At 43.4% G+C, this 27,742-nt stretch overlaps 1 protein-coding gene across 1 annotated transcript; it reads right to left on the reverse strand.

The window, feature by feature from the left end:
- Positions 1 to 1,205: 1,205 nt before the first annotated feature.
- Positions 1,206 to 27,605, reverse strand: bcl2b (BCL2 apoptosis regulator b). Its single transcript, XM_005721358.1, has 2 exons — positions 26,483 to 27,605; positions 1,206 to 3,776 (listed from the first exon to the last, which is right to left on the reverse strand). The coding sequence occupies exons 1-2, from the start codon at positions 27,029 to 27,031 to the stop codon at positions 3,639 to 3,641; spliced, it is 687 nt and encodes a 228-aa protein (XP_005721415.1). The 5' UTR covers positions 27,032 to 27,605; the 3' UTR covers positions 1,206 to 3,638.
- Positions 27,606 to 27,742: the final 137 nt, after the last annotated feature.

Raw genomic sequence — 27,742 nt, forward strand, 5'->3', positions numbered from 1 at the left:
CGAGGCTTCACGCCGTATTTCCACAGTTGATCCCATCCTGGTATGAACAGGACCTCCTCTGCCTCATTCAATATTTACATTCCAATAACAGATTAATGATTTCCACACTGTCTATTTTTATATATATTTTTTTTATTTTTTTTTTACCTCTTTTGAGGAAGTGGCTTGATTTCAGCAGGAAGTTTTAATGGTTGCCTCTAAATGAGGCAAAGGTATCATGTGTGGATCTGATGGACTTCCAAATGAAGGGTAAAGCTGGACCAGACTTAATCCAGACAATCTGCTTTGATCTCCCAATCTCCCCTGTGATATCCAGCTCTGGGAAAGCCTCCTTTACACCTTGTAGCCCTAAAGCAGAAGAGGCACAAGGGCTTCACCATCCTCCCCCTCCTCTTCTCACTGCCCATCTTTCTCCCCTTCTTTACACTCACACACACACACACACACACACACATATTCACCATCCACACCCACACTGGACTCTCTTTTGAAAGTCTAGGACTTGATTTAAAATTCCTCTTCAGAGCATGTCATGCATTTTATATGCATGGCGAGTGGGAAAGAGAGAGGAGGGATTGTGGGGGTTTGTGAGGAGGGAGGTTCGGGGGATGATGGGGCGGGTGGGGGCATCCAACCCAAATGAACTTCCCTCCGCTGTTGCTTTCCTCAGGGATATATCTGTACACACCACCATCACCGCTCTCTTTTGCTCCTCGCCCCTCATTTTCTCGCGCCCACTCAACTCTTTCAACATTAGTTTTACTGCATAATGCTTTTCACAAATTCCACCGAACAGCCCGGGCGCCGTAGCCTTTGAAGACAAGTGTGATCAGAACAGAGGCAGGGGGTGTACAAAAACCTGGCCGCAGGGCATTTGGGGTTTTTGCACTCGTGTTTAGCGGCGTATGGAGCAGAGGAGGGAGGCTGACAACTGCAGTGTTTGGGGACAGCTTTGATGTCTGATGGGGTGCGGCTGCTGCTTCTTCTGCACAGTCCTTCACAAGGAGACTGTCACGTTGACACAGCCAGGCTTTATGCAGAGCAGAGCTGAGCAGAGCCGTGATGGATAACAGATAATCAAAAGAGCGCGGCCGGGGCGGCTGCTCTTCACCTAAAACATCTCTCTTATTCTGTTTGCTGACTGGCTCCGACACCAAGACAGGAATCAATAAGACACCAAAGCAGCATCAACTCGGACTTCTGCATCTGCTGGAGAAAAATCTGGTTTATTAGGAACAATATGATCCCACTAGCTTATCGTGGATATAGCAGTAAACAACAGAAACACAATTCACTTTTCTTTTTTTTTCCTTTTTCTTTTAAGTGCTACAGTTTTGCGATTATAGACATAAAACAGCACGGAAACCATAGTGCTACATTCATATATGCACAGAGTATAAAAATTACAGTATATTGCTGTTAAAGTCTTCCTATTCCTGCTCATAGCACCCTCAGTTTCTTACACACACACACACACACTCATACACACACGCTCATACACACATCACAAATCACACTGTGAGCTGTTGTAATGAAAACTGGGTGGTTTTAACGTGAGAGCTGAGACACGGTTTAGGTCTGGTAGGTCAACATTTTTTACAGATAAGCACTGAGTTATCATTGGAGCACAAGGCTGACAAAAGTTAGGCTAATATAGTACAGTAACACAAGACAAACCCTCCACAGAGAGATCACAAAACCTCACTGGACAGACTCTCAGTGAACTGAAGCAAAGTGTTTTCTCCTTTTAGCTATTATGTATTTTTTTCTTCATTTTTTTTCCTTTTGAAATGAAAGATTAATACAAGTTAACTTTGGTTTCCAGCTCTCTAGGATACTATACTGAAAAATTGTGGCAGTTTAAGCTGTGAGTAAAATCAACAGTATAGCAGCCTTAAGCCGATGATAATACAAAACGGGGAAAAAAATCACTTTTTAAAACATGTCTTTTTTTTTCTTGTTATAATAGCAGCCAGGAAATAACATTGTTACAGTGTGATTCCTTAGAAGAAACTGTTAAAAATCTGTGATCTGGTACCTCTGAATAAATAGGTAATAAATGTTGCTATTTCTTGCCTGTTCTGTTATAAATATGGTTACGCGTAGCAGATATGCATTGTGTTAAGACATCGTGTCTTTCATCCATGCAACGACAAAGAAGCTGAAGAGTTTTAGTGATAGAGAAATTTAAAGAAAAAAAAGAAAAGAAAAGGTTTTCCACAAGTGACTTGCTGTACAACGCAGTATTTTGGAGGCCTTGAGTGCTTCCAAATTTGCAGTCGGACTGTAACACAAGACAAACATCGATTACAAAAACAGGCTGAAAGGAACCAATCAATGATTTGGGATGCATTTGCAGGCTGGAGAGAGGGGACATCTCAGGTTTCACACATGGGACCCCCTGGCTTTGCTGCTGGCATCTCCTCAGTCATTTGCGAGAAACTGCCTTCGGTTCAGAGTTCATTCTGTGGCAATACCGAGCCACTGTGAGACCTCAGCCGGGGCGAGGTCTGAAACCTGAGCGAGCCCATTCGACAGTAAAAGCAAATTTAAAAAATAAACGATGTCGTGTGCTAATAGTACGAGCTGTGATTATTTATAATTTGTAGGGCAGTGATTTTAGAAAAGGAGTGTGTCAGGAATGCACTCTTAAAACTGTTTATGCAGCAGGAACCCTACTACAGGGTTTATTCTACTTCTGCCTCTTTCTTTTATGCTGTGCTGCACATCTCTCGTTCATCTTTCGGGCTTCTTTTGCATATTTTTTTCTAAAACACTCCACATGCAAACTATTCGATTCGGTTTGCTGCAAAAATTTAAACCCAACACAGGAGCTTTCAAAGCGCTGCAAAAGAGCTCAGTCTTCTAGCAGCCTGTCCTCCATCACAGGCCAGGGAGAGCATAATGGAGCAGTGTGTGCTCAGAGTTCACTGGAGCGGTCTGAGGGGTGAAAGCAGTAGACACACACTGCGCTGGTTGTAGCGAGCTGTTTCCATTACACATTCTAAGCAGCTGCTGTTTGGAGGAAGTCCTTTGAAAGACGGCTTATGGGGGTAACTGGAGTCCACAGTTCAAATGGGGTCCTTCACCCTAACGAGCAGGGGTCGAGGCTGAGGCCTCGCCCTCCCTGGCATCATCGTCACCATCATCCTTGCACCCCCCCCACCCTACATCCTACCGCCACCACTACCACCACGAAGGCCTCCAAACCGAGGACCTACACATGCGACGTCTAAACTAACACTCAACGTTCATGCTATAACTCCTAGAGAAGCAGGACGAGCAAAAAGAAACCGAAAAAAAGCAAAGGCAAAAACATGCACTCCTCGTTTCTCCGCTGTTGTAGTCAGCTTAGTGCGATTCCATCTAAAATGCATCCTTTGCTCTGTGGGTTTCGCCTCTGGTTTCTTCAGTTGTTTTGATTTGTGAATGTTTTGACACGAAGAGGCAGGGAAGAGGGAGTTTTTTCTGGGAGAGGCTTTGAAGAGATTCAGAAGAGTCTGAAGGTTGTCTCTGAGGGGTCAGGGGCATCTTTAAAAAAGGTGCAGGGAGGGGGGAAAAAAAGAAGGAGAGGCACCAGGAAAAAGAGGAGGAAGATGCTGAGATGAAAAGTCGAGCTGATTGAAAAGAGGCCTTGTTCACTTTTGTGTAAGGTATGCTCCGATGGTGAGGCTGGCCGCTCCGAGCGCAGCCAAGCCGAAAACTGTCTTGATGGAGGGCCAGGAGCAACTGAAGACGGAGTCCCTCTGTCTGTCGTACAGCTCCACAAATGCATCCTGAGATGAGAGACAGAGACAACTGATTAGGCTTCTGAATAACATGGTTACCTTCGCATGAATACTTTTCAAGTTCTTAAATAAGGTTTGCATCTCATAGTTCTTAAAGGAGACATGAGTCACAAATAAATCATTCTACCTTAAAAGAAGGGTCAGCAACTGCCTTAAACAGCCGGTCAGTGCAGGTTTTAACCGAACGCTGCTCAAACAGGGGTTAACCCTGCATTTGATGAGGACTATTTTTAGCAGTCGCCTGAAAGACATCGATTGACTGATATGTGGAAGTCCACGTGAAGCTGTCTTAAAATAATCTACAGCTTTCATGCTAGCAGCAATATGGATTGATATTTATATAGCGCTTTTCTACTCTAATTGAGCACTCAAAGCAGTTTTTATGACAGCCATCATTCACTCTATCGTATAGCACTGCCTAAGTGCCTTTTCTAACATTCACACTCCAATGAGTGCATCAGGGCTAACTCAGGGTTCAGTATCTTCCCCGAGAATGCTTCGGCATGCTCTGCAGTTTATTCGGGATTATCTAATCGTTTCTTGACAAGAAAAAGTTGTGGGTAAGAGGCACAAACAAATAAGGCATACTTGAAGGTTGGCTACACATGCATCACTTAAAGGAATAATTCATTGTTGTCTTTGATCTTCTTCCTGGAATTTGTGTGATTACAAGAAAAACACAAAACACTGCAGGCCATATTTAATATCTCATTTTCCTGCCTGTAGTTTTGGTTTCATTTGTTTTAATAATAAGATAAGTTTCATTCACTTCCATGTATTGAACATAGATTTTATAGGAAAAAAACTTGGTAAATATGATTTTTTTTTTCTAATTTGGGTGAAATGACCCTTTAAAATGTAAATCCCTTGGCTGATACCAAACATGGGTGGGAAAAGAATGTCATTACACTTATGCTGCAGGCAGATCCACTACTGTTCATCGGCTCTCACACCCTCCTACGCTTTTCATGCACAATGACACAACCCACTCGGAAACACATACTACCCAAACACAGGAATCACCCAAAAAGGCCCATTCGCAACATTTTTTTTCTTTCTCTAGCACGCGGATGAACACTCCAGTGCTCAAGCATGAATATATTAAAGCTGCTCACGGTGTCTCAGTGGGTTCAGCTTTCTGCCGCTAAGAGCAGTTTTAAAGGAGGCCAGTTAAAATCGTGAACGTACACGAGGAGCATCTGTGCAGAAAAGACCGTGGCTGCGTGTCTTAGATGAGGAAATACAGACATCTGCTTAAAAGCGGTGACAGCAGGAACAGCTGGACAGGAAGTAATGGTGCTAAGCTAAATGCTCTCCCACACACAGACAGACACACACACACGCACACACAGCAGATTATCTTGAACCAAACGACAATAGAGGAAATTTTAGGGAGCTCTAGGGGACACCTCCTATTGAATATTTTTCTTTTGTTATGAGGCTGACCACATTAGAAGGTGTGTTGTGAAGCTGTACATCTGATCTCCTTTGAAGTCTCCATCTCTTGAAGTCTCTATCTGTAATTTGATCAGATCTGTGAACAATGGTGAATTGTTAAGTTTGATTCACTACAACATTATTGTGTCAGTTCCCATGGGGATCTATTACCAGTCTATTTTAATCTGTCTGGTTTTAAGTCAATTTACCTACAGTAATTAAGCTTTGTGTTACTTTTATCGGAATACATGTTTTTTTGACCTTGATCTAGTAGAAGATTTATTATACTCTCTTTCGCTAGTGTCACGTTTTAATACACAGCTTCCTTTTTATCAAACAAAAAGCCCACACAGGACTAAAAAAAGGAGGCATCTATTCTGAACTGCTGTACGGAGACAAAAGCATTTCCTGCTTCCCTTCCTGTCCTGTGGCATTCCTGAGGCTGGGGGCTGGTGACAGAGGGGAGGAAGGATCAGCAGTTTTTTTTCTGGGCCCTCTGATGTCAAAACACGCTGTGTTCCGTAAATCACCCGGCAATATCTTTTACCACACAGCATTCTCTTTGTTGCAGCTGGGCGTTTTAAACTACACCCCCGGGCTAGAGACAGTAGTCTAGGGGAATGCTAACAGCTCGGTGAAACTGTAAGGCTCTTATAAATTAGCTAAATGCTAATTTCAAAAAGTATACTCACTCAAATTGGTAAAGCTATGGTGTGATGCTTACTGGTTGCATCACACTGGCATCAGAATGGCACGCAGAATGCATGTGTTGGAAAAATGTACTTTTAAAAGTACTTTTATTGCACCATGTTCATTTATTCATGAGCTGCTGTAACAGGATTCAAATGGCTGAATTGCCACCTCAGCATGCAGTCAAGTTCTATAGTCTTGCTAATGACCTACTAATTTTATTCAGGTGTGTTGCAGCAGGGACACATGTAAAAGCTTGAAGACACCGGCCCTTAAGGACTGGAGTTTGACACTAGAGGCTCAGAGTTCAGCACCCTAAACTGACCTCTTTAGATTGCTAGGGGATTGCTTAGATTGCTTGGTTGGAAACAAATTGTCCCCAGACAATTGTAGTCTCACTCAACAGACTGGTGAAGGTTTGCTAATTATTTATAATCCCAGACAAATTGCCAACAGGTAGGAATCAGTCTGAGATTAGTCTGTGGTGCTGAGCGCAACTTATCTGTGATGCGTCTCTTTGCAATAGGGAACTCGACTCAGCTGGTTTTCAACTGGTTGTATTCAAAGTTGCCAAATGCCAACTGACTCGGAGTAGTCACAGACAAATATTTCAAAGGCAACAAGATTGCAAGTTCAGTGCAAATAGTCACAATAATTTTAGTCATGCCACGTTCTCCGACTGCTGTTTTCCCAAGTGTGACCGTAGCATAACCATCTAACGCCAGGCTGTTAACATAAAGTAGAGCTGAAGCTGGTTTTCCAGGTTTTCACCAAACAGAAACAGAAATATTAAGGCTTAAATTTAAGGCATGGCTGCTGCAGATAACACACCAATGCAAGCAGTCTGAAAATTATTTTGGCTTGCTGTGCTATTAATTCATTAATTTGACTGTATAGTCACTTAGCAGCAGGTACCTAACACACCCAAATAGTCCATACTTGCACTTTGCTAAGCTAGCTTGCTAGAATAAACTTCTTACTTCTCACCTATTCACCCTGTCATCCAAATACAATGAAACAATCAGCTCCAAACACACAAACAACGACACACAAAACAAGATGGTGGCAGTCATAGTGTTAAAATCGAGCTATGTCCATCTTTCACATACAGTCCATGTAATCTATGTAATCCAAAACTCTGTGTCCATCTATCCTGTAAGTGTTGACACATTTATCCTCTGGGCATCATGAGTATCTGTCCTAAATTTCATGGCAGTCCATGCAAATGTTTTTGAGATATTTCAGTCTGGGCTAAAGCAGTGTACCAACTGCCGCCATCATCCCTGGAGCCTTGCTGGTAGTGTGGAAAGCAAAATGTCAGGGAGCATTTTTTATTTTGGAGCGCTCTGAACAGTCTCTGCTTTTGAACGATGACACCCGTCTCCCTCTCCAGGATACAGGTATTAATAAGCGAGCAAGCTCTTCAGTCACACCTCTAAGCCGAAGGAAATGTGCTGATTGGCAAAAACACCATTGTGTGTTTTTCCTCACCTACGCCTGGAAAATAACAGTTTGCTGAAACTGTAACTCCAGCCAGCAGCAAGGCGCGCATGTGACCAGCCACTAGCAAAGCTCAACAAAATGGCAAACTCATGTGTGTCCTTGATATGTCCCAGACAGTCGCCATAGATTATCATCTATTTAAGTCTGAAACAAAAGCTGGCAATTATAATAAGAGGTTCATACGAGCTGTGATGGATGTTTAAAAGAATCCCACAAGGGCATGGGTGGTAATAACTCCAGGTTGACTCAGGGGAGAGCTGGAAAGCAGGAGGGGGGTGGGGGTGTCAGGTGGATATCATGAGACTGAGGCATGCTCCACTTCAGCTCCTGGAACTTTTTCATCCCCGCATTAGCGAACAGCGCTGCCACAAACATGTGAGCAGTGTGGAAAAACAAACCTTGGCACTTTTTATTTTGGCCCCATTTCTGTTGTTGTGTTGACTGCCATTCTGAAAAGCGGAGTCTTTACAGAAAAATAATGATAAGCAGGTGGGAAAGAGGACACAGGAAGTTGACAGGGACAAGAGAGCACAAAAAAACACGGCCAACAAAAGACTTCATAATCCCCAAAAGCTCATATTTGCCCCGCAGCAAAGCCATCTGCCATCAGCAGCAGGTGTGCATCTGGGAAATAAAAGTCCAGGCTGCAGTTCTCTACAGTATAAATTTTTTCGATCAGTGGCTTTTAAAAGGTCACCCCCAGCCTACAGAGACCCTGGAGTCAATGGGAAAATGCCTAGCCAGCTTTACACACACCCTGCCTTCATTTTTACTGCAAACAATGAATCCTGTTGAGAATTACATACAGAGCAAAAGAGTTCGACTGAGCGGTGAGGACTTGAGTCTCCCATATGCAGCAGAGGGGTGGCGACTGACTGCATGAGTGTCACGGTTACCCAGGCTGGAAGCTTCACACACAATTTGCTTTTCCCACCAGCGGGAGAGAGTCTATCCTCGACCTCTGATTTGTTTTTCACATGATTTACACCTCTGGGTTTTGCTCAGTGTCTTTCTCATGGACACAAAGAGATTTTACACAGCTGTCTTCTTCGGATGGCTTTACGTTATCTTATGGGCAACGGGAAATACCAAACATTTGCCAGATCCTTTGGGTATCACACCCCACACACTGACACAAACTTTTGGGAACGATCCTGCAGCTTCTGTGGAAGATAATGAGTGATCTTGTGTGCTTGACTAGCTCCGATAAAACCGCAAGCAGCACTTTGCCAAAACAGAATAATGATTAGACAACTGTCTCTGTTTTGGGAATCTTCTCTGGATAATTGCGGGCAGACTGTGACTGAGAGAAAGGGATGTAGGTTAAAGTTCAACTTGTAATTAAAGTGCCCGTTGTGGCTTCACTGCTATATTCACCTCTGAACTGAGCTTCTCCCCACGCTCTGTTTATTTCCTAAGCGTTCACATAGTAGCGTACTTATAAAATTACATATGCTGCTCCTGCTGCCCTTCTTTCATTTTTTTAATTAGCCTTTTGCAGACTTCTCCACTGCTAATTAAAGTCAAACAAAACTCCCATTTCAGGGGTGGAGGGGTATGGGAGAAAAAAATGCAAGGAAGGCATTATTTTCTCATAATAGATCTGTTTTGATCAAAATATACACTTATATCGCTCTCTTTCATGTGGGTGCATTATTATTTCATGAGTGCGAGCGCATATACAGATTCAAAACATCTGAAAAATAATAATAAAAATAAACAGGTCAGACATCATGACAGTGACAGTACTGCAAGCGCTTGTCCTGGAACAAGGTCAGCTTCGATCAATTCTCCAGAGTGGCATCCATTGACCAAAAATCAGATGACGGAGGAGTTTGTTGCAGTACTCATTACCCGTTGAATCCCCTGTGTCAGCAGCAGCAAACAGCTTGGAGCTGAGGACACTGAGCCCTTCACTGCCCTGTGACAATACTGCAATACATGGAAACCACAGCCTCGCAGTCCAGCGTGACAAAGTGGGATGTCGAGCTGTACAAATCCGGCCCAATCAATGCGCAAGTATTTAGTGGATCAGCCCGAGTAACAATAACACTTGCTTCTTTGAAACAAAGGACATACGTATGCAGTGACAAAAGACACCTAACTGATGAGTCGCTTATAAAAAAAATTGCTTTGGTTTTGCAGCAGTCTATAAAATTAACAAACTGTCACTAATGGTCATTTATCATTGGCTAGCTTTGAATGTCATTAATAATAATCATCATTTTGAAGTCAACCTGAGCATCTTCCATTGCAGACTGCCACATCTGTACATAACAGACTGTGATGTTTGACATCCTTTGAGTCTGAAGAATTAAAGCCAGCGAGGTGTTTGCTTTAAACCTGCATTCTTCCAGGTGGGCACCAGGGGGCGACTCTAAAACATCCAGATTATGTTAAAGTTTATGAGTCAATGACCTACTTCTGACTTGATTTATGATGTCGGTGAACAGTTACATGATGAGTTTATGGTCTCAGTCACCAGTGTGAACCCTTATTTAACACACTATAATGTTACTTTTGTTAATTTTGGCCCTGTATTTAGTAAAAATAATAATTTTTAAAAAGCCAATTACGCATCTGAGTTGAACGTCTTCAATTCCTCAGTCAGATCCATGCCTCATCTGTCACTGGTTCCAAAAGACCAAGAAGACAATGGCCAAAATGCTCAATTTGAGGCTTTAAAACAAAACCTGGAGCAGGCTGATTATGACACAGGGGCTACATCCATTTTATTTTATTTTATGTTTTTAATGATCCACGTGTTTTGATTTGCCCCGACTATTTGTGTGCGATGCCATTCCTGATGCAACCCTCCCCGTTTTTCTTAGCTTGGAGTGCTTAGGAGTGCACAATTGAATTAAATACTCTTGAATTCAGTTTTATTTATTGGGACCAAATCAAGATGTTTTATATTGTAAGGTACAATTATACACCCAAAGACAGTTAATTAGGCAATGAAGGCAGTAAAAAAGAAAATAGAAACTTTATTCAGTTTGTGCAAGCAGCTCCACTAACCTCACCTTAAACTGAATATTATTTTGGTGAGAAAGACTCCCCGAAGCTTGTGTAAGAAGCTTGAGTAAACTTTGAAAGTGAAGAGCGTTATTGACTGTCCACACGCTTTTACAAATGAATTGCCATCCTTTGAAATGGCCAGCCAATATGGAAGCCATAGAATACAGAATTGGCCCGACAGAGCGGGATCATGACACGGTACAAGGGAAATTGGAAACCTTTCTTAATATGCCCCCCGCTTGAGCTTCACTGCAAACTCAGGTTTCATACCTTCCGCAGTCATTACGTTCGAGTCAAGCGTAAAGAGAGAAACAATTTTGACGTCGGATGCTACCCCAAAGGCTCATAAATATTCAAATTTGCATCAGCAACAGCGGCTGCAGCATTTGTGTGTTTACAAAACAGCTCCCGCTCCCGTGGGAGTCAGCCTTCTCCACTGGAACATGAAATGTGATCGGCAGTAAATCACCCACACTCCTCGTGACACTGGTTTTTTTTTTTATTGTCTCCATTATTCATTGTCTAAACTTACCAGATAAATGAGAAACAGAACTTTACACAGGAGACTTTGGTTTCTCTGAAGATATGTAATGCTTCAATAAACTTGAGGTTTTTTTTAATCCCATCAATGAAGAGAAGGAGGAGGTGCAAAACCACGGTAAAGCAATTCCAATTTGTACAGGGGGGGAAAATATTCAGAGGATTTTGGGGAAATATAAACAGATTTTGAATTGACAAGCATTGCATGGCCTTGACTGATCAGTTATGTACTCCTTGATTCTTGTTGAGACTATTGATTTTTTTTTACTGAACAGCTTTGATCCAACATGAAATGAAGGACAGGGTAACCTTGCAGTCTCACAAGACTGAAGGCAAGTGCATAGAAGCAGACTGCACTAGCTTTCCCCCTGCACCCAGGGTTTATCAGCAGACTACACCTAAGCTCAAAGTGTATTATACACAATCAATCACTTTTACATGTAAAGCAAAGAGACATCAAAGCTAAGGGAAAGCCACAGAGAGACAATCCTTTCCCCCCCTCACAATAAACCTCTGCAGCTCAGTCAATAGAGGTTTTTTTTTTTCATTCTATAAAATGAGCCAATCTTGTGGTTTGACCTTGAACATTTGATTCAAAATCCTTCATAGCATCCCAAACCAAAGCACAAAGGAGCCCTCAAATAGATACAATGCAGCTAAATGAGGATGTCTGCCTCGTCTGAGGATGTCTGCACTGAGCGCATCCGGCCTACCACGGAGGAGGAAGTGACAGAGTCCTGCCAGATAGAGAGAACGCAACTGCTGTGCAGCTATAAATAACGAGAGGCTTCATCCTAGCCCCTAGTTCAGGGCTTCCCGATCTAATAAAACAAGTCTCATCTCTGCTGCTCGCTCCATTTAAAAGGCCACAGATGACGAGTGAGAGCGCAGAGGATGAAAAGGGGCAGCTGAGTCATCGTCCACGTGTGTGGGTGTGCTTGAAGTGCATTAAACCTGGCTGCAGTGGCTTTTTAGTAAAGACAGGATGTCTGCCACTTGGGAGTCTAAGTGGTCTGTGTTCTTGTCAAGGAAGCTGTGCATAGCACACCCAAATCCATGTAAGCAGCAGGCAGGCCAATAAACTGTGGTGCTTTTCTTCTTTACACTATGTGAGTCTTTCCATCCCAGGTCGTGTTGTCCAAATGTTGCACTCACAGGACTGTTAAAGTGGACTTGCATAAAGACCCACTTTGTAAGTGAAAGTGGCATTTAAAACATGCAGAAGGCCTCAATGGAACAAAAGGCAAGGTAGGTGTAGGTTAATGATTAGACAGAGGCAAAGCTTTCCACCATTCAAATGACTCCATCGGCTTTGAGTAAGCTTTGTATTTGCCGCTCTCGGGAACCAAAGCACCTCTTACTCTAGGAGAGCATGAGAGCCCCTGCAGTTCCAATTTCAACTGTTGAACTATCACTGATTAGTTCAGATAGGAAGTCCTGATAGAGACCGTGGGAAGCAACAGATTCCAAGGTGGCCTATTGCTTCCCCACAAGTCCATGGGAGAGGCCCATTTCCTGTGACGAAGGCAGCGCCGCTTCAAGCCTTAAAAGTCAGATCTGCCGACCCCTTTAGACCTTGAGAGCACACAACCAACCTCTTAGAAAGCCACTCCAAAAATAGTGGCTGCCTAATCCCAGCTAAAAATGACTACTGTATATGGAGTAATGAGCGGGACGTGCGGGAACACCATCTGCAGCAGGGCTTCAAACTTCACGTGACACGCGTGTGGTGACTAATTGTTCTGAACTTGACCCCCCTCCCCAAAAAATGGAGCCATCTGAAATAATGCGCTCTGCTTTCAGTCACTGTGGTCTTGTGTGTGCAGCTTCTTTGTGTCGAGCCCCTGATGTAACAGAATTACATAATCCCAATGTTCAGAAAGGGGCTTTTCAGACAGCAGTGATAGGCGGTGTAAAGGACCTCTATGGCGTAGTTAGCATTAAGTCACTTTTTGTGCTTAGACGGTGCAGGAATGACATCACTGTCTAGTATGAGACTATGACTTCTCTGTGGTAGAGCCAAGCATGGCTAAATCACAGAGTCTGTTCGGGTAACTAGGAAAGACTCGAGGCAAGCCAAACATGTAGTCATACTAATACCGTGGAGAAAGGGAGGGGGAGCAGCAGGGGAGAGCCACAGTTGGTTAGAGACTGTAACTAAGAGATTTGTATTTGTTTTGAACCATTAAGCGACTCCTAAATCTTAGCCCCTAGTATAAGAGGAGGCAGACCATAAAAAGGCAAGTTTTAGAGGGAATGTGATGTTATTTTTCCTTTGATGAAACACCAAGTTGTAATTTAGGAAGCACGGGTAAACAAGTCAAGTGTAACATCATCTAATAGAGAATTAAACGTGTCAGTGAAGGAGAAAGTATTAGAAGATCAAAGCTAGACACCCAGGGCCTCCCGTGGTCTCCTCTTTCAGTCGGCCCCTAAATGAAAGCTTGTCAGTTTTGGCAACAAGATACCAGAGCGGTTTACGTGATTAGAGAACACTGGGCCAGGTTTCAGGTGTAGCTGGGTTCCCCGTGTTGGCCATGTAAATGAGAGAGGCCAGAGTCTGGGACGGGGCATGCTGTGAGGAGAACAGAGAGCAGCAGATTGAGCATCTCAGATGTCCGATAATGTCAGAGAAAACAATCATCCGCTTGAGGTACGGCTCCCTCAGGAAACGGCTTTGAAGTGGAGGAGAATGGAGCTGAAACAGCACTGAAAACTTTCCACAAAGTCACAGAGAAGGTATTCACTGCCGGTGGTGGAAAGCACAGCTACATACAGTATGCTGTCACTTCTTAGACTTAAAGCCTGCGGGAAATACTGCCGATTCCTTTCTCTTTAACAATAAAAATAAACAGTTCATAAACAAACAATTCAGCTCTTGCTGCATTTTGATTAAAGTACTGCAAGGCCCTGATTGGTGCGCAGAAATGTGACACTGCCTCTCAGAACCCGTCTCCGGCTCTGCTCAATCTAATTAGAACAGAAAAAAACACAGAAAATGTGAAATGTGTCTTGTTGAGGTAAACACATTTTCCTTTTATTTCATTTTCCTTTCCGTGCGGTTCTAAAAGCAGGATGTTCACTTTACAGTGTTACTTCAAGAAGAGGGGATTAAAAGAAAGAAAGAAGAAAAATCATGTGGGGAGACAAAGCAAAAGCCGATAAGGGAAGGAAAGCATATTTCCCACAGGCTGAGAGTTAAAGCTCAGAGATGCATGACAAAACTTCTCTAAACATGGACGATGAGGTCATTTTATTTAAAGGGGGGGGGGGGGGGGCTGAAAGGAAAGCAATGATTATTCTTATGCAATTTCACTTCCACTCAGACAATCTGAGAGCAGAGGCCGTATCATGAGCGTCAGCTCTAAAAACAATAAGTGAAAGAAAGAATTCCACTCTCTTTCCTCTCAGGACGGGAACACTGGGGGAAAGTTCATTGACCTCTCTCAGGCAACCAGCTGATTTTCATCCAGGCTGGGGGAGAGGAATGAGTGGAATGCATTGATGTGTGGAAACAAACAACCTCGCTTGTGTGTGCGCGCGTTTGCCCGAGAGGCTCGATATGAGAAGGAATGAGCCTAGAGTTGAACCAAGTCAGCTGCGAGAAACACGGCTACAGCAAACCCTTTGAATTATGTAATGAAAAAGCTTCGGCTAAATCCTTCTCAGAAAATAATTACGCAACGAAAGCCCAATCAAGCAGGCAAAGAGCAGAGGTGGACATTACTTCTGTTCTTTTTTCTTTCTCCTTTTACTTTTCATTGCTCTAAACTCAGCATGACTCACAAAGACCTTGCAGAGAGCTAGGGCGTGCTTTTAAAAGACGCATTGTTTGAACTATCTTGAGCAGCTTGGCTCATTCAGAGCTGTGTGACCTTCCCTGTCTGTACGTAAAGACCAAAGGGAAACAAGCACAGCCTACCCGATGAATGATAATAAGTTGCCTATTGTGACAGTGAAAGTCTGGAGTGAAAATGCACAGAAAACTAATGAGGCATATGTCAATTTCATAATGGAGGAGAGTTTCTGTTTCTCTCTGGACTAATCCATGGAAAATGTCATTAATGGGGTTCGGTGCCTGCCTACTGTGAGCTGGCTTGTCTTGAAACTGCACTGCAAGAATAAGATACTGCACCAAAGCTGGATGTTAAATAATGCGGGAGAAAAACAAAAGCAAACATGCAATATAGGTCCAGCGATTTTCCACATGTACAGTATGTATTTTTAGGTTTCGGGATATGTAATGCCCATGTGGATGTTTCACGAGTAAATTCCTCTGCTTTAAAGTCAGCAGATGGATCAGCTGAGGATCAGATGATTGTTGAGTCAGATGACTTTAACAAGCAATTTCATCCAAGTGTGCTCTGTAACTTTGGATTGACCTTAGTCTCCTAAATCTCCTTCTTTGTATTTAACAGCTTGAATTCTATTAGCGTCATTATTCTTTGGGCTTTAAACCACGGTGGCTGCTCCAGATATTACCCTCTCCGTCTCAACCTGGCTGCAGCAGATGAGGCCGTAAGAGATAGGAATGCCTTTTTTTATAGCTTTATAAGCCTCCTCTTATTTCATGCCCTTCCATCTGTCCTCATCCTCCTCCTCCTCCTCCTCCTCCTCCAGAACCCTGTTAGCCTCACCTTCTGATCAAAGACACCTTCTGAAGTCCAGGCTTTAAAAAATTTTTTTTACCCAGGAATATTTTTTAATCTCCTGTCCTCCATGAAGTACAGGAATGTGGACTCATTATAATTCAAATCTGGAAAACATTGGCGATCAGGGGGTCTGAGCGTGATGGGTTTGGTGGTATCAGAAAATGAGTTGGCTGATCAAATAGTGCCTGCTGAAATTCAGCTGATTAAAAAAAAGAACAAAAAAAGAAACACATCTGTACTTATTTCTTCGTGCATCAGTCCAACCGCCAACTGACTTCAAATGTGAGCAATAAATTAGGCAGTTTACAAGTCAATTTGCAGAGTTGATTAAACTTCTAGTGGTTAGATTTGCCGACATGAACCTCGTCTAGACGGGAGTTAAAACCTCACTATAAAAGCAAAATGAAGCCTGTCACCACTAAATCTTGGCACCATAAAAGTTTGCTCTGGCATAAGTCATCAAATGAGTGCATCCTTAGAACATACACAGACATAAATCGTCACTGTATTGTCAAAAGAAATAGCAAAAAACATGAAATAAAATCCCTAGGAAGAAAAGGAATCACTGTCACTACTACGGTATTCATTTCTTCATGTTTTCTTTGAAGTATCTGTCAGTATTTGAAGATGTAATGACAGCCCAACAACCAATTAAACGTAGAGGCAGAGTAGATTCTGTGAAATTGCTGCAACATAACACCTTGGCAATAGTGGGTTTGCCCCTACCGGCGAGATATCTGTGTCAAAAGTAGCACGCAGCTGTAATATTCTGCGCCAGCTGCAGCATCCTGACAGAAGGTGATTGTAGATTTGAGAAGATGTCAAGAGAATTTAGGATGGAGACTCTGAAACAATACGTAGAAGCCAGAACAATGCTCTCTTGGAAAAGCTTTTTATCTTCCAAGCGTCATGGGTTTATAGTTTTCTCTGCACTTCAAACCTAATCAGTCGCCATCAAAGGCGATTGCAGCAGGGTGGTGCTGTATGAGCTGTGCCAATAGGGAGAGCTCGCACACCAGCTGAAAGGAGTCAGGAAATTTAAAACATTTTTAAAAATGTGCTAAAAGATCTCACCCAGGTCTTTCCACAGAGACACTCTCCTTCAGGATGCATTTTGATTAATCACATGCACATACAATCTGACATTCACAGCTGCTGGTCTGCTGTGTTAATTGAGGCTCTGCTCAGAGAACCATTGCAAACCATTGGAAATGCTGAATCTATACCCCATAGTCAAATAGATTTCCAAGCATCGGCTGACCTCACTCGATGTCAACTGAAACAGATCAGATTTCCTGTGGGATAGTTGCTCTCATGCCAAAAATCATGTTTAGAGATGGGGTGCACAGAATTATTTACTCCAGACCTCCACAGACGAGGCAGAGAAATCTATTTACCATTATCTGGCTGTTGTCATTTTTGGAAGAGCGAGTACTCAACAGTTCAGAGAAGAGTCAATAATGGCATGCTGTTTGGTAATGGCCAGTGGTGTAGCTAGCTGCGCCGGGGGAAATCCCAGTGGAGATGGTTGTGGTGTCTGTGTGAGCGTGCACGAGCTTGTGTGCGTTGAGGCTGTATGGCATGGCTAACAGGAAGCTAGGCACCCCGAGGCCATCTGCTCCCTGCCATGGCTCACATGTCACCCTGTGACAACACAGCATTATTGATTCACACTACCACATCCGCTTCTTTGTGTACACACTGATGTGCCACAGTGTATGTGTGTATGTATATGCCCGTGAGTGTGTACACAGCCATTTTGTTGACAGCAAATAATTGATTTCCACTAGCACATCCGCTTCTATCTTTGCCTGTACGTGTGTGGATATCAATGCTTTAAGCCTTAAAAGGTCAATTTACCCTGAACCACAAATTAGCAGCTAGCCATGGAGATAGTTTCGCTTTTGTTTTAAACGTACACTTTTCCATGTTTTTTGCATCAATAGCAGAGTAAATGGCTGCGTGGGATTTGAAAGGTTGAGATTTTACTGTCTAACTTTGCAGTTACCATTGCCACTATGGAACATTTAAGCTCACTGTTTTGGTTTTGCAACCTGCTCCTTTACTCTTCATTTGCTCCCATCAACCTTGCATCACGAGCGTTCAGTTTACACTCCTTAGACGCCGGAAATATGAGTAAAGACCGATGCTAATCCTGCTTTCTGTCTGCTAAATTTGTATTGCATTTGCAGCCTGTTTTGCTGCTTCACCGAAATTCTGTTAATTATCGCTTTAGTCTTTGCTGCTGCTTTCTCTGCCCCAAAATCAATAAAACTGATTAAAAAAAATTGGTCTCATAATCTTAAAGTGAAATTTTATAAACTGCAGGTCGAATCGCTATTTGAGGACACCTTACAGGGGAAGTCAGTTGCTTCTGACTCTCATGCTAAAAAACCCAACTTTCGAGCAGGTAAACATGTTTACAGCCTGGTACAGAAATACTTTGGGGCTTTCTGCCTAATTTCCTCTCTGCTGTGTTTATGGCGTTGGTTCTTTTTGGGACATTTTAAAAGCAGCTTTCTTACGTAATGTGACCTTCTGCTTGGTAATTTGTACTAACAACCTGTCCTCTGTGCTTCAGCTTTGGTGAGGGAAATTGTAATATAACCCATACAATGGACATAACGTACTTCCTAACTCAGCTTGCTAGCATTAGCAGTAATTGTTGCTAGAGAAAAAAGTCACATGTTTTTCTTTTTTGTATACCTGTGTTTAGATCATAAACAATATAAAAGAGCGTGACGTCACTCACTGGTGAGTCCTGATACGAAGCCTTGTACTGAGTGTCTTTTTTGGCAGTGTGTTGAAACCTGATGTGATGATTGAGGGGTGGATTGGGCTGGGTTGTGAATATTATGAGACAATGAGCATACCATGAATATTCCTCCCTTCTGACTCAAATAATGATCATAGTTTACTGAATTGACTCAGTGATTTATTCAATAGAAAATGAAACTAGCGATTTAGCTCAAAAACTCATCAGGAGAAGGTTTGTTGATGTCAGAGGCTGAGAGAGCTGAGGGCTGTTTTGTCATAGACTTGTACCGAGTAATCTCACGTGACAACATGGTCACATTCAAGAGTTGGCCGCCATATTGGATGTGACAATCATCGATTGCTAGTGAAAAATTTGTATTCTCTCGTCGGTTGGCTATGGTTACTGTAGTCGATGGCTCAGATCAGTTGTTGCACAAAAAACACTCCTGGTGACTCTTAGGCACAACTTTTACTTTGGATGCAAACCTTCTTCATTCCCGGATTGTGTTGTACTTTTCACAGATTTACTACTGCTTGGAGTGTAGCTATTCAGTATTTGTAGACAAATCTGTCACTTCATGCAAACTATGGGCAACTGAACCGACATGAACCAATATGCTTGGGACCAAGCGTTGGATTGTTCACCCACTAATAGGAAACGTGAGCTGGGTTTAGACCATCGTGAGACCAAGGAGGTTTTGTGGTTGTCTGTGTCTGTGTGGTTGTGGTGGTGGTGATGACACTGACCAGTCTCTAGGTCCATGTGACAGGGACTTTCACAGTCATTTTCCCATAAACTCCCATCAACCTCTAGCAATCACTCACATCCAGAGGCTGCCAGACGGCTGGTCTGTAGGTCTGCGTGACTAGGGCTTTGTCACTGTGATTGTCACCAAAAATAAAAATGTTAACATCAAAGTGAAACATCTTCTGCAGCATGTCTTTGTCTTGTCTTCCTCCCCTCACCCCCAACTGGTCGTGGCAGATAGCTGCCCGGTTCAGCCTGGTTCTGCTAGAGGTTACTTCCTATTAAAAGGGAGTTTTTCCTTTCCACTATCGTCAAGTGCTTACTCATAGGCTGTTCGTCTGGTTGTCGGGGTTGTCTCTACATTATTGTAGGGTTTTTACTTTACAATATAAAGCACCTTAAGGCAACTGTTGTTGTGATTTGGTGCTTATAAATAAAACTGATTTGATTTGGACTGAATTGAATCAAAACCTTCAAAACCTCAATAGAACCAGAAGAGACAGCCCCTGTTGGACTGATGGAAACTATTTCGCTGTTGGCTTAAGTGTAACGAAGCAGACAGAAGGGATGGATGTAGTGAAAGAGGAGATGCAGAGGGTTGGTGTGACAGAAGAGGATGCTAGGAATAGGGTGAACAACGGAGGTAGATGATCTGCTGTGGTGACCTCTAAAAGTGAGCAGCCAAAAGAACGAGACGAACTCCTGGGATTGCTTCGCTTTTCAGATCCAGAAACTACATCTGTAGTTCAGATCTTAGATTCTCAGGCTGGAATTAATTCACAGTGAAAGCTGCCATTCATTGGGGGAAACTTAAGACAATCCACTACCTGTTCAACAGGCTTTGTCTTTGTGAGGAGACATACTAGACTTCAAATGACAGTGGATATCGCTGCCCTAGAAATTAACTGAAAACATCAAATCTCTTTTTAAGCCTTTTGGGGGTTTGACCCAAAAATATCTACAGTAGCTAGACAATGGGAGGAACCATTTAACCTTGCCCTATATTGATATGCTGTGCTGCTTGCAAGGGTGTGCCTAGTGGCAAAGTCAACTTGCGTCTCAATAGGCTTCTCATTATCCGGCTCCCACCGTGACAGGAAAGGTGGAAAACTCTTTTATCTGCCATCTCAAATGGTTCATTAGGACATTTTTTCCATGGAGGACGGCGGTGGGTTCGTGATGTGACGCCATCACAGAGGCACACAGGGCAGGGATTTACGCGTAACATGACAATTAGAAGACCACACAAGAGCAGTGATGGTAATGCTTCTATATTTAGAGGCCTCTCGCATGTCCCTGCATTTTTCAGAGATCTGGAACGTTACCTGACACTGAAAGCCAGGTCTCTGGGTATTAGTGTGTTTGGGCACGTGTATGTGTGCAAGTTAATACGTCTCATGTGGTGGGGGTAAGAGGGAGGAAGAGGATGAGGGAAAAAAGAGGAGGGGAAAGAGGATATAATCTCTCAGCTGGAGCTCATAAAGCTTTCGGGACATCCATTTAGTGTCCAAGTTTATCTGCTCCATATATTATTTATCAGCGTATCCTCTCAGTGGGATGGTAGCGCTTAGCTCAAGCACTTGTCCCTCATAAAACAGGAGCTTAGAAGGTTGAGGTGACTGCTTATTTGAGCAAAAGGGATCAAAAGGAAACAGTAATATGGATGAATTCTCAACTTTCAATCTGTAAACTCGCGTAATCCTAGAAGTCCAACACAAAGAGTACAAAATAAAGAAAAAACACTGATGTTAGCTTATGTTCATGAATAACACATGGTCCACTGACATGACTATCCAACTAAAAGAGCTGGACACTCAGGAAAAACAAAACAAAACAAAAATCCAGGTTGTGTCCGTTTTTTATTTACAGCCCCTGTTTCCCAGCAGACATTCTGCCAGCTCTCCCAAGAAGGCCCAGAAATAACCACAGCACAGGATGGGGTGGAGGGTCTCTGGGGTAAAGGTATGTTGCGGAAAGACGCAAAGCATATCCCCTGCAAGTGCAACAGAACAGGATTTGTGGCCTGCAATCATGCCGTAAATGGCAATGAGACATCCAGCATGGTTGGAAAGGTGAAGATGGAGTGCATGTGACTTACTGCGGGCAAAAGAGTATAATCTGAAGCTGAATAGAAATCAAAATGAAAAGAGATTCAGTGCTTCTTAAATCCACACACGGGACTAAATGCTTGGCTCAAACGTCTTTGAGACGCAGATAGCGAAGAGATTGCTGGAAGAAAAATGTTCTTGTTGGACTGATTGAGAGAGCTGCGGCCCGCAGCAGCCCACGTCTGTAGGAAATGTTCCTGAGATTACAGATGCTGTGCTGATGGGTGTAAACACAGTGGCAGATGGTGAGCAACCGAGGCCTCCCAAGCAAAAGGGGTACAGTACAGGGGAAAATCTTGGCTGCCTCTCGCCACATTAAGCTCCTTTGTGGTGCACAGTCTCCATTACAGAGCTCAAACACATCCAACGGTAAAGTTGTTGTCAAAATCTCCAAGCTGATTCTTATTTAGTTTGTTTCTTTGTTTGCTATTTACATTTTTGTTGCATCTCCAGCTGTAGAATGACAGTGTTAATTGACGGGGTGGGAGGGAGAAAGCCTAAAATGCTATTTGCGCAAGTAATCATTTATTCCTCGGTCTGATTGCTCAGAACTAGAAGGCAGCGTTCACACAGTAATGAGAGACCAAAAACTGATAAACAGCTACAAATTAATGGATGAAAAAAAGGGTGTAACTGAGTGTGACAGCACGCCGCATGACAAGAAGGGAATACTAGCTCAGAGTGGATGTAAGTCAGTCATGACTTACAGAGCTCATTACGCTGTAAAGCATGTGTCCTCAGAGGCAGCGCTGCGTTCACCATCAACATAGACATCTTTGTGTTAGAAAAAGAGCTCAAAGCTAAAAGAAGCATAGCTGAAACAGTTCCTGAATGGCGCCCTGATTAGTATTGACTTGCGTTTAGCAGGCTGAGTTTGCATCTAGGAGACGCAAATTGGATATAAGTGAGACCTGGTCGAGAATTTCTTTTGCTCTCCTGTGAATGGCTGCATGTGCCTCCTTTGTGATTTAGTTTGTTTGTTTGGTTTCTTTTCCTGGGTTTTTGTCTCTACTCTGCCGAAACGTCACCTAGATGGAGATTAATGACTTCCTTGCTGTCCCACATCCACTCAGCCTCAGCAAGGCGCCGTAGCCAGATGCCTGCTATACCATAGCAACATGCTGGTCCCACCCATCGAAGAGCAGACTGTGCTCTGGGAAACCCCCACAGGATGGACCCAACCCAAACGCACATTGTCTTTCATAACACACACACACACACACACACACCTGGGAGACACAGAAAATAGACCACCTGGTTAGCAGCATTCCACAGACACCTGATCTCACTGTTTGGGGCTTAAAAAAAGAAAGAAGGTTTTTCAGTGATTTAACTCCTTCCTCTCACTTGTTATAGAAAAGCAAGGATTTAGAGGCACGTTAGCATATCTGAGGAATATTTCCACAACTTAGCAGTAAATACACAGAGCACAAAATCATGGCAGTTCCCTCTGATGAATGTGTGGACCCAATTTTATGACATTGTGCAACTACAGGAGAGGCCATGATCATTATTCTTCTGTGGCTTCAACAGCTGAATGTCTGCACAATGACTTGGTGCAAATCCATCAAAAATAGTGCTGTTTTCAAAGGGTAAGAGATCACTTTGACCTACTGGTGGCCACAGGGAAGACTGCAAGAACAATGAGATTCATCCATAACAGCACATACGCATTTATTTTTTTTAGGGAGAATTCAAATTAGGGTTGTTGAGAAAGACCAAGAAGCAATGCCATCTTTAGAGCGTGACTAAAAACAACAAAGATAAAGAAAAATCATTTCTCAACATCATATCTGACACTGCTCTTGGTTAACCTCCAGTTATGAAACTGCTGTTTTTCTCTTGAAGCACAATTTGGCATTTCGCTCCGTGCCGCCCTCTCAGCCAGTCAAGCGTCTGAGGTCAAGTATGTAATTTCGGAACTCGGACGCCGTCTGCCACTTTGTTCAATCACTTGGTATTTACTGCAAGCGCCTGCAAATAAACACAGGTGCGCCACGTGTGGGTGAGTCTGCAGCCTAAATGCAATCGTTCCCTGATTGAGTGCAATTTCTGTCAACAAAAAGGCCGAGTTTCTAACTGAATGTTAGGGACAATGAAAGGACGGTGTGTCACATCCCGGGGTGTGGGAAGCAATCTGTGCTGAATGGGAGCCATTTGGCCCCTCAGCTGAGATTTTGCAAACACAGTCGCTGCTTTGTCAGTTTTTTAAAGGGAAGATTTTCGCTGAACTAAATGTGTATTTGACACACTCGCAACACTTAGACTCAACAATGATTAGTGGGTACCGTTCACACTATTTTGGGCTTAAATTGTCTCAAAAACAACAGGAAACAGAGGGTGGCTGATAGAAAGCTGTTTCCACACCACTCTTACATGTCAAAATGTCAGTGATAGGCTGATTAGCCACCCACCTTTGTTTTTAGAATGGTGGAAAACACAGCACTCACCTCTTCCACACAATAACACAATGGACAGGGTAAGTGACCATAAATGCAACCTGTCTAAACACACATTTAGCCGTGTTTACCGAGTGTCTTCATTGTTTGGAAGATGTGTAAATGCCATTTAAAAAAGTTTTATTTAGAATTATCAGGTCGAACACTATAACAAACGACAGTGAGCTCATGAGAAACGACTGATTTGTGAAACCTGTTTTATCCTCATTCCTCTGCTACAGCCACCCGGCACGTGAATGTTCCTTAGAAAACAGGTGACCCAGGTGAGGTTAATGCAGAAATGTAGCACATGTGTCTCATTGCAGCAATGCAAAGCTTTCACAATAAAACATAATGGATACCAGATCATTTGCAAACAGTGGCAGCCATTGTTTAGTCCCCACTGAGCTCTGCAGCTACAAATGAGGAAACTGAGGTCACATCCTTTCTCCCCCCTTTTTTTGTACTTCATAGGCTCATTTATACACTCCCCCTACCTGAAATTTCACCTCTTGTAAAAAATCTTTTTTTTAAAAAAATTTATTAAAAGAAAATTAAGAACTTGCGCGACTAAAAAACTGAAAATAATGAAAAGAAATGTTTAAATCAATGTTGCTAACCCTGACCCTCTGGACAGGTTTCCATGATCTAAAACATCTCTAAAAATCCCCTCTATGCCCTTGAGATCCCTGTTGAGAGATATCTGATTAACAGTCTCTGCATATCCTCTGTGAATTCATAATTCAGGAAGAGGCCAGTACAAAATCAACCCGATGTTTAGCAGACATTCTCAAAAACATACAAAAACACAAACACGTCAGTGTATAACAGGCCGCCGTTTTGGCTCCGGAGGAGACAAAACATAGCAAAAAAACCCCAGCTTTGTTTCACAGACTGAAAACACAGTTGACTTTTATTACATTTCAACATCTGCAAAGCCAGTTTTCACAAACCCAATCCAGAGTACAGACAACGCTGTGTTTGCAACGTCAGTTATTAAAGGTCATGCAATAACACCTCAGGAAATTCCCTACCTGACACCCGTTCAGATGAATATAAATCAACACCGGTGCATGGCTGCATATGCGGAAGCTACAACAGAAACTGAGCCAACACTAACATATTCAGGATTAAACTGTTTTAGAGCTTACTTTGAGCTTAAAACTAATTGGATGAGGTTATTCATTCCCTATACTGCAGACATATGCTTTCAAATAATTCTAAATAATCCTTTGGATTAAAGAACTGTGCTCTTGCTCTCTCTCTCTCTCTCTCTCTCTCTCTCTCTCTGTCTCCAGTGGATGTAGAGATACAGTCATCTCCACCCAGCTGTAAAACCCAAACTATGATGACCTACATTATTCTACAGTGGGCTCCAGAGACCCCGAGCAGGCATCTCTGTGGCCCCAGTCTGCGCCAGCTTCAAGGCACAGGTCTGAAAAAGGCAGACAAAAGAGTCCCAACCAAGATGCAAACAGAGGACGGCATGTTAAACACAGTGGCTGCAGATTAGCACTCTGTGTTCTTGGAGGGCCCTCCCTCTGTTGCCTCCCTTTGATATGTGGCACAACCTGCCACCTCCAGGGGCAAGGCAGACTCAAGGGGAATGTTAAACGGTCTAATCCTTTGAGATGAAACATTCGATATGAATCATTGATAAGCCCACTCAACACACGCCCCGTTTTTATGATACCTTCCAGCTAAGATAACCAGGCAGTGCAAACGTTATGCTCTCATTAAGAGCACCTCGGCTAATTAAAGGTTAATTCATTGCAAGTCAGTTTGGTGGCTACTGAGGTGCACAGCACCCCCCCCCCTTTTTTTTTTTTTTGCTTACATAAACATCTCAATCAAAAGCGATTTCTGCTGCCAGACAGAAGCGCTCTGTTTCCAATTCACTTTTTCCCTCAATAATGCTTAAAAGTGTAATATTATTATAAAGTTCAACCAAGTTTTTTAACTGTGCCCCCCCCCCCCTTTTTTTTTTTTTGCAGGAGGGTTTGCAGCTGTAATAAAAACCTGAAAAATTTATATGACAATGCATGCTTGTTTCAGATTCAGTGTGGCCATGCATTCAGCCAGGTGTGTGTTGTGCCAAAAAAAGGGCCTCTGATAAGCTGAACCCTGTCCAGTTATGCCCAGAGGCCTAAACACATTAATTCAATAGTTTGCTCTTTGCTGACATGTGTCTGACCTCCTCCCTTCTGCAAGAATGAGGGCCTGCAATGCCTCACGTGACAGCGGGACTGAAGCACTTTCCTGCATGAAGATTCAGATACAGGTGAATGGTGAAATGCCCTCTCTCTCCAACACCACACACACAATCCTGTTTCTTTTTATAACTAAGCTTTTACTTCCCCTTAGATAATAACCTCTGTGCTCCAATGACAGCTGCGGGTCTGCCTCTGCTTCTACAAATGACAGGGCGGGTTTTTTATAGAGACGCGTCGGGAGGTGTGATAGAGAAACCGCTGTTTGATTGGTCGAGTAAGTTTAACAGTCAACGAGATCAGCCAGTTAGAGCAAGTAAAGTAAAGCCGTTCATCTCGCTCGCTGCCTGACGTGCGTCACGAGATCACCCTAAAAGGGACTTTTCTTTTTTTAATGATCAGCTACACATGTGGTTTCGATATTGAGCCCCGTTAAGCCAGATCAAAATGCACTTTTCAGCTCAGTCAAACATGTAGGCCTACACTGACCGAACTAAGTCACTGAAATTCCTTTTAATCACAGTTAAAAGAGGACTTTTGCGACCCCTTGGCACACTGCTGCAAAGCGCTCAACTACACGGAATCAGACATACCCATCCCCCGTTATCTTGTATCCAGCTGTTAAGAGGTCCATTTAAATACTCCGTCATCCAGTCTGCGATGTTGTCCACCTGGGATGACATCCCCTCGTTGGAAGCGCACTCCACGCACACAGTGCCCCCAAACTCGAAGAAAGCAATAATCCGGCCCCAGTTCACCCCGTCCCGGAACAGTTCGTCTATCACCTCGGCGAACCTCCTCTGCGCCGTGGCGGAGGTGAGATGCAGCTGCCGCGACATCTCCGTGAAGTCCGGCTGGTACAGTCTTTCAAGTTCATCTCCAGCCTCGCGCAGGACTCTGTGGATGCCTGCGTGTGGGTCGGACTGTGGGAGCCGTCTGCAGAGGTGGGTGTTGCTCTCGCCGTCAGGCCCGGTGCTGGCTTCTCGGCACCGGTGGACCAAAGTCGGTGGAGGGTCAGTTATCGATCCGTTATTAGCAGCATCTTCTTCTTGGACAACGCGAAATCCCCACACGAACCCCCGCTTGGAGAGTTTATGGCAGATATACTTTTCCACAATATTGCGATTATACTCGTTCGCCATTCCGGCTCAAATTTGGCAATTTGTATATCCAGTGGTTATCCTAAATAAAATGCATTTTTGACCAAATGTGTGCACTGTACAATGCTCTGCACAGGCTCGTCCAAAAAGCTGGGGCTGTATTCAAATAGGTAATGCAGCGAATGATCCCACACAGAGAGGAGATACTTTACTCGTGAACTCGGGGAAAATCCCTTGAAAAAAAAACTGCACAGAAACACGCACTAGAAGTCAAAACAGGCTGGTTCCGTGTCAGCAGCAGTCTTCATTTCCCGAATCCTTGGAGGGACACTGGCGACCTTCTCTTTGCATAGAAATCCAATATGCGGAAGAGGTTGGGAGTAGTGTTGTTCTATTTCTGTGCACATCACCCAGACGTGGATGTGTTGCGATTAAAAAAAAAATATGAATGAAAGCCAAAGTTGTTCACGCCTGAAGGGGTTTTAAAGGCGGCCAACTGTTTTAGCAGCCTTACGCACGAACCAGACGCGGGACTGTGCGCCAGACAAGGTCGGACTGGAGTCCTCTTCCACGATTGCTCCACATATCCTCCGAAGCAGCTCCCTGCTCACCGCTAGTGGGCCGCACTGTTTAGTGAGGTATGCCTGACGTCAGCTGCGGAAAGTCTTTCCTTTGGCTGCTCCAAGTGCACACCAAGAACTGCGCTCAAACCATTTATAGGCCATATTATTATTACTGCATCCTCGTTTTAAG

Source organism: Pundamilia nyererei, unplaced genomic scaffold (assembly GCF_000239375.1).
Source record: "Pundamilia nyererei isolate P.nyererei 1_Seehausen unplaced genomic scaffold, PunNye1.0 scaffold00004, whole genome shotgun sequence".
In the NCBI taxonomy this organism is placed as follows: Eukaryota; Metazoa; Chordata; class Actinopteri; order Cichliformes; family Cichlidae; genus Pundamilia; species Pundamilia nyererei.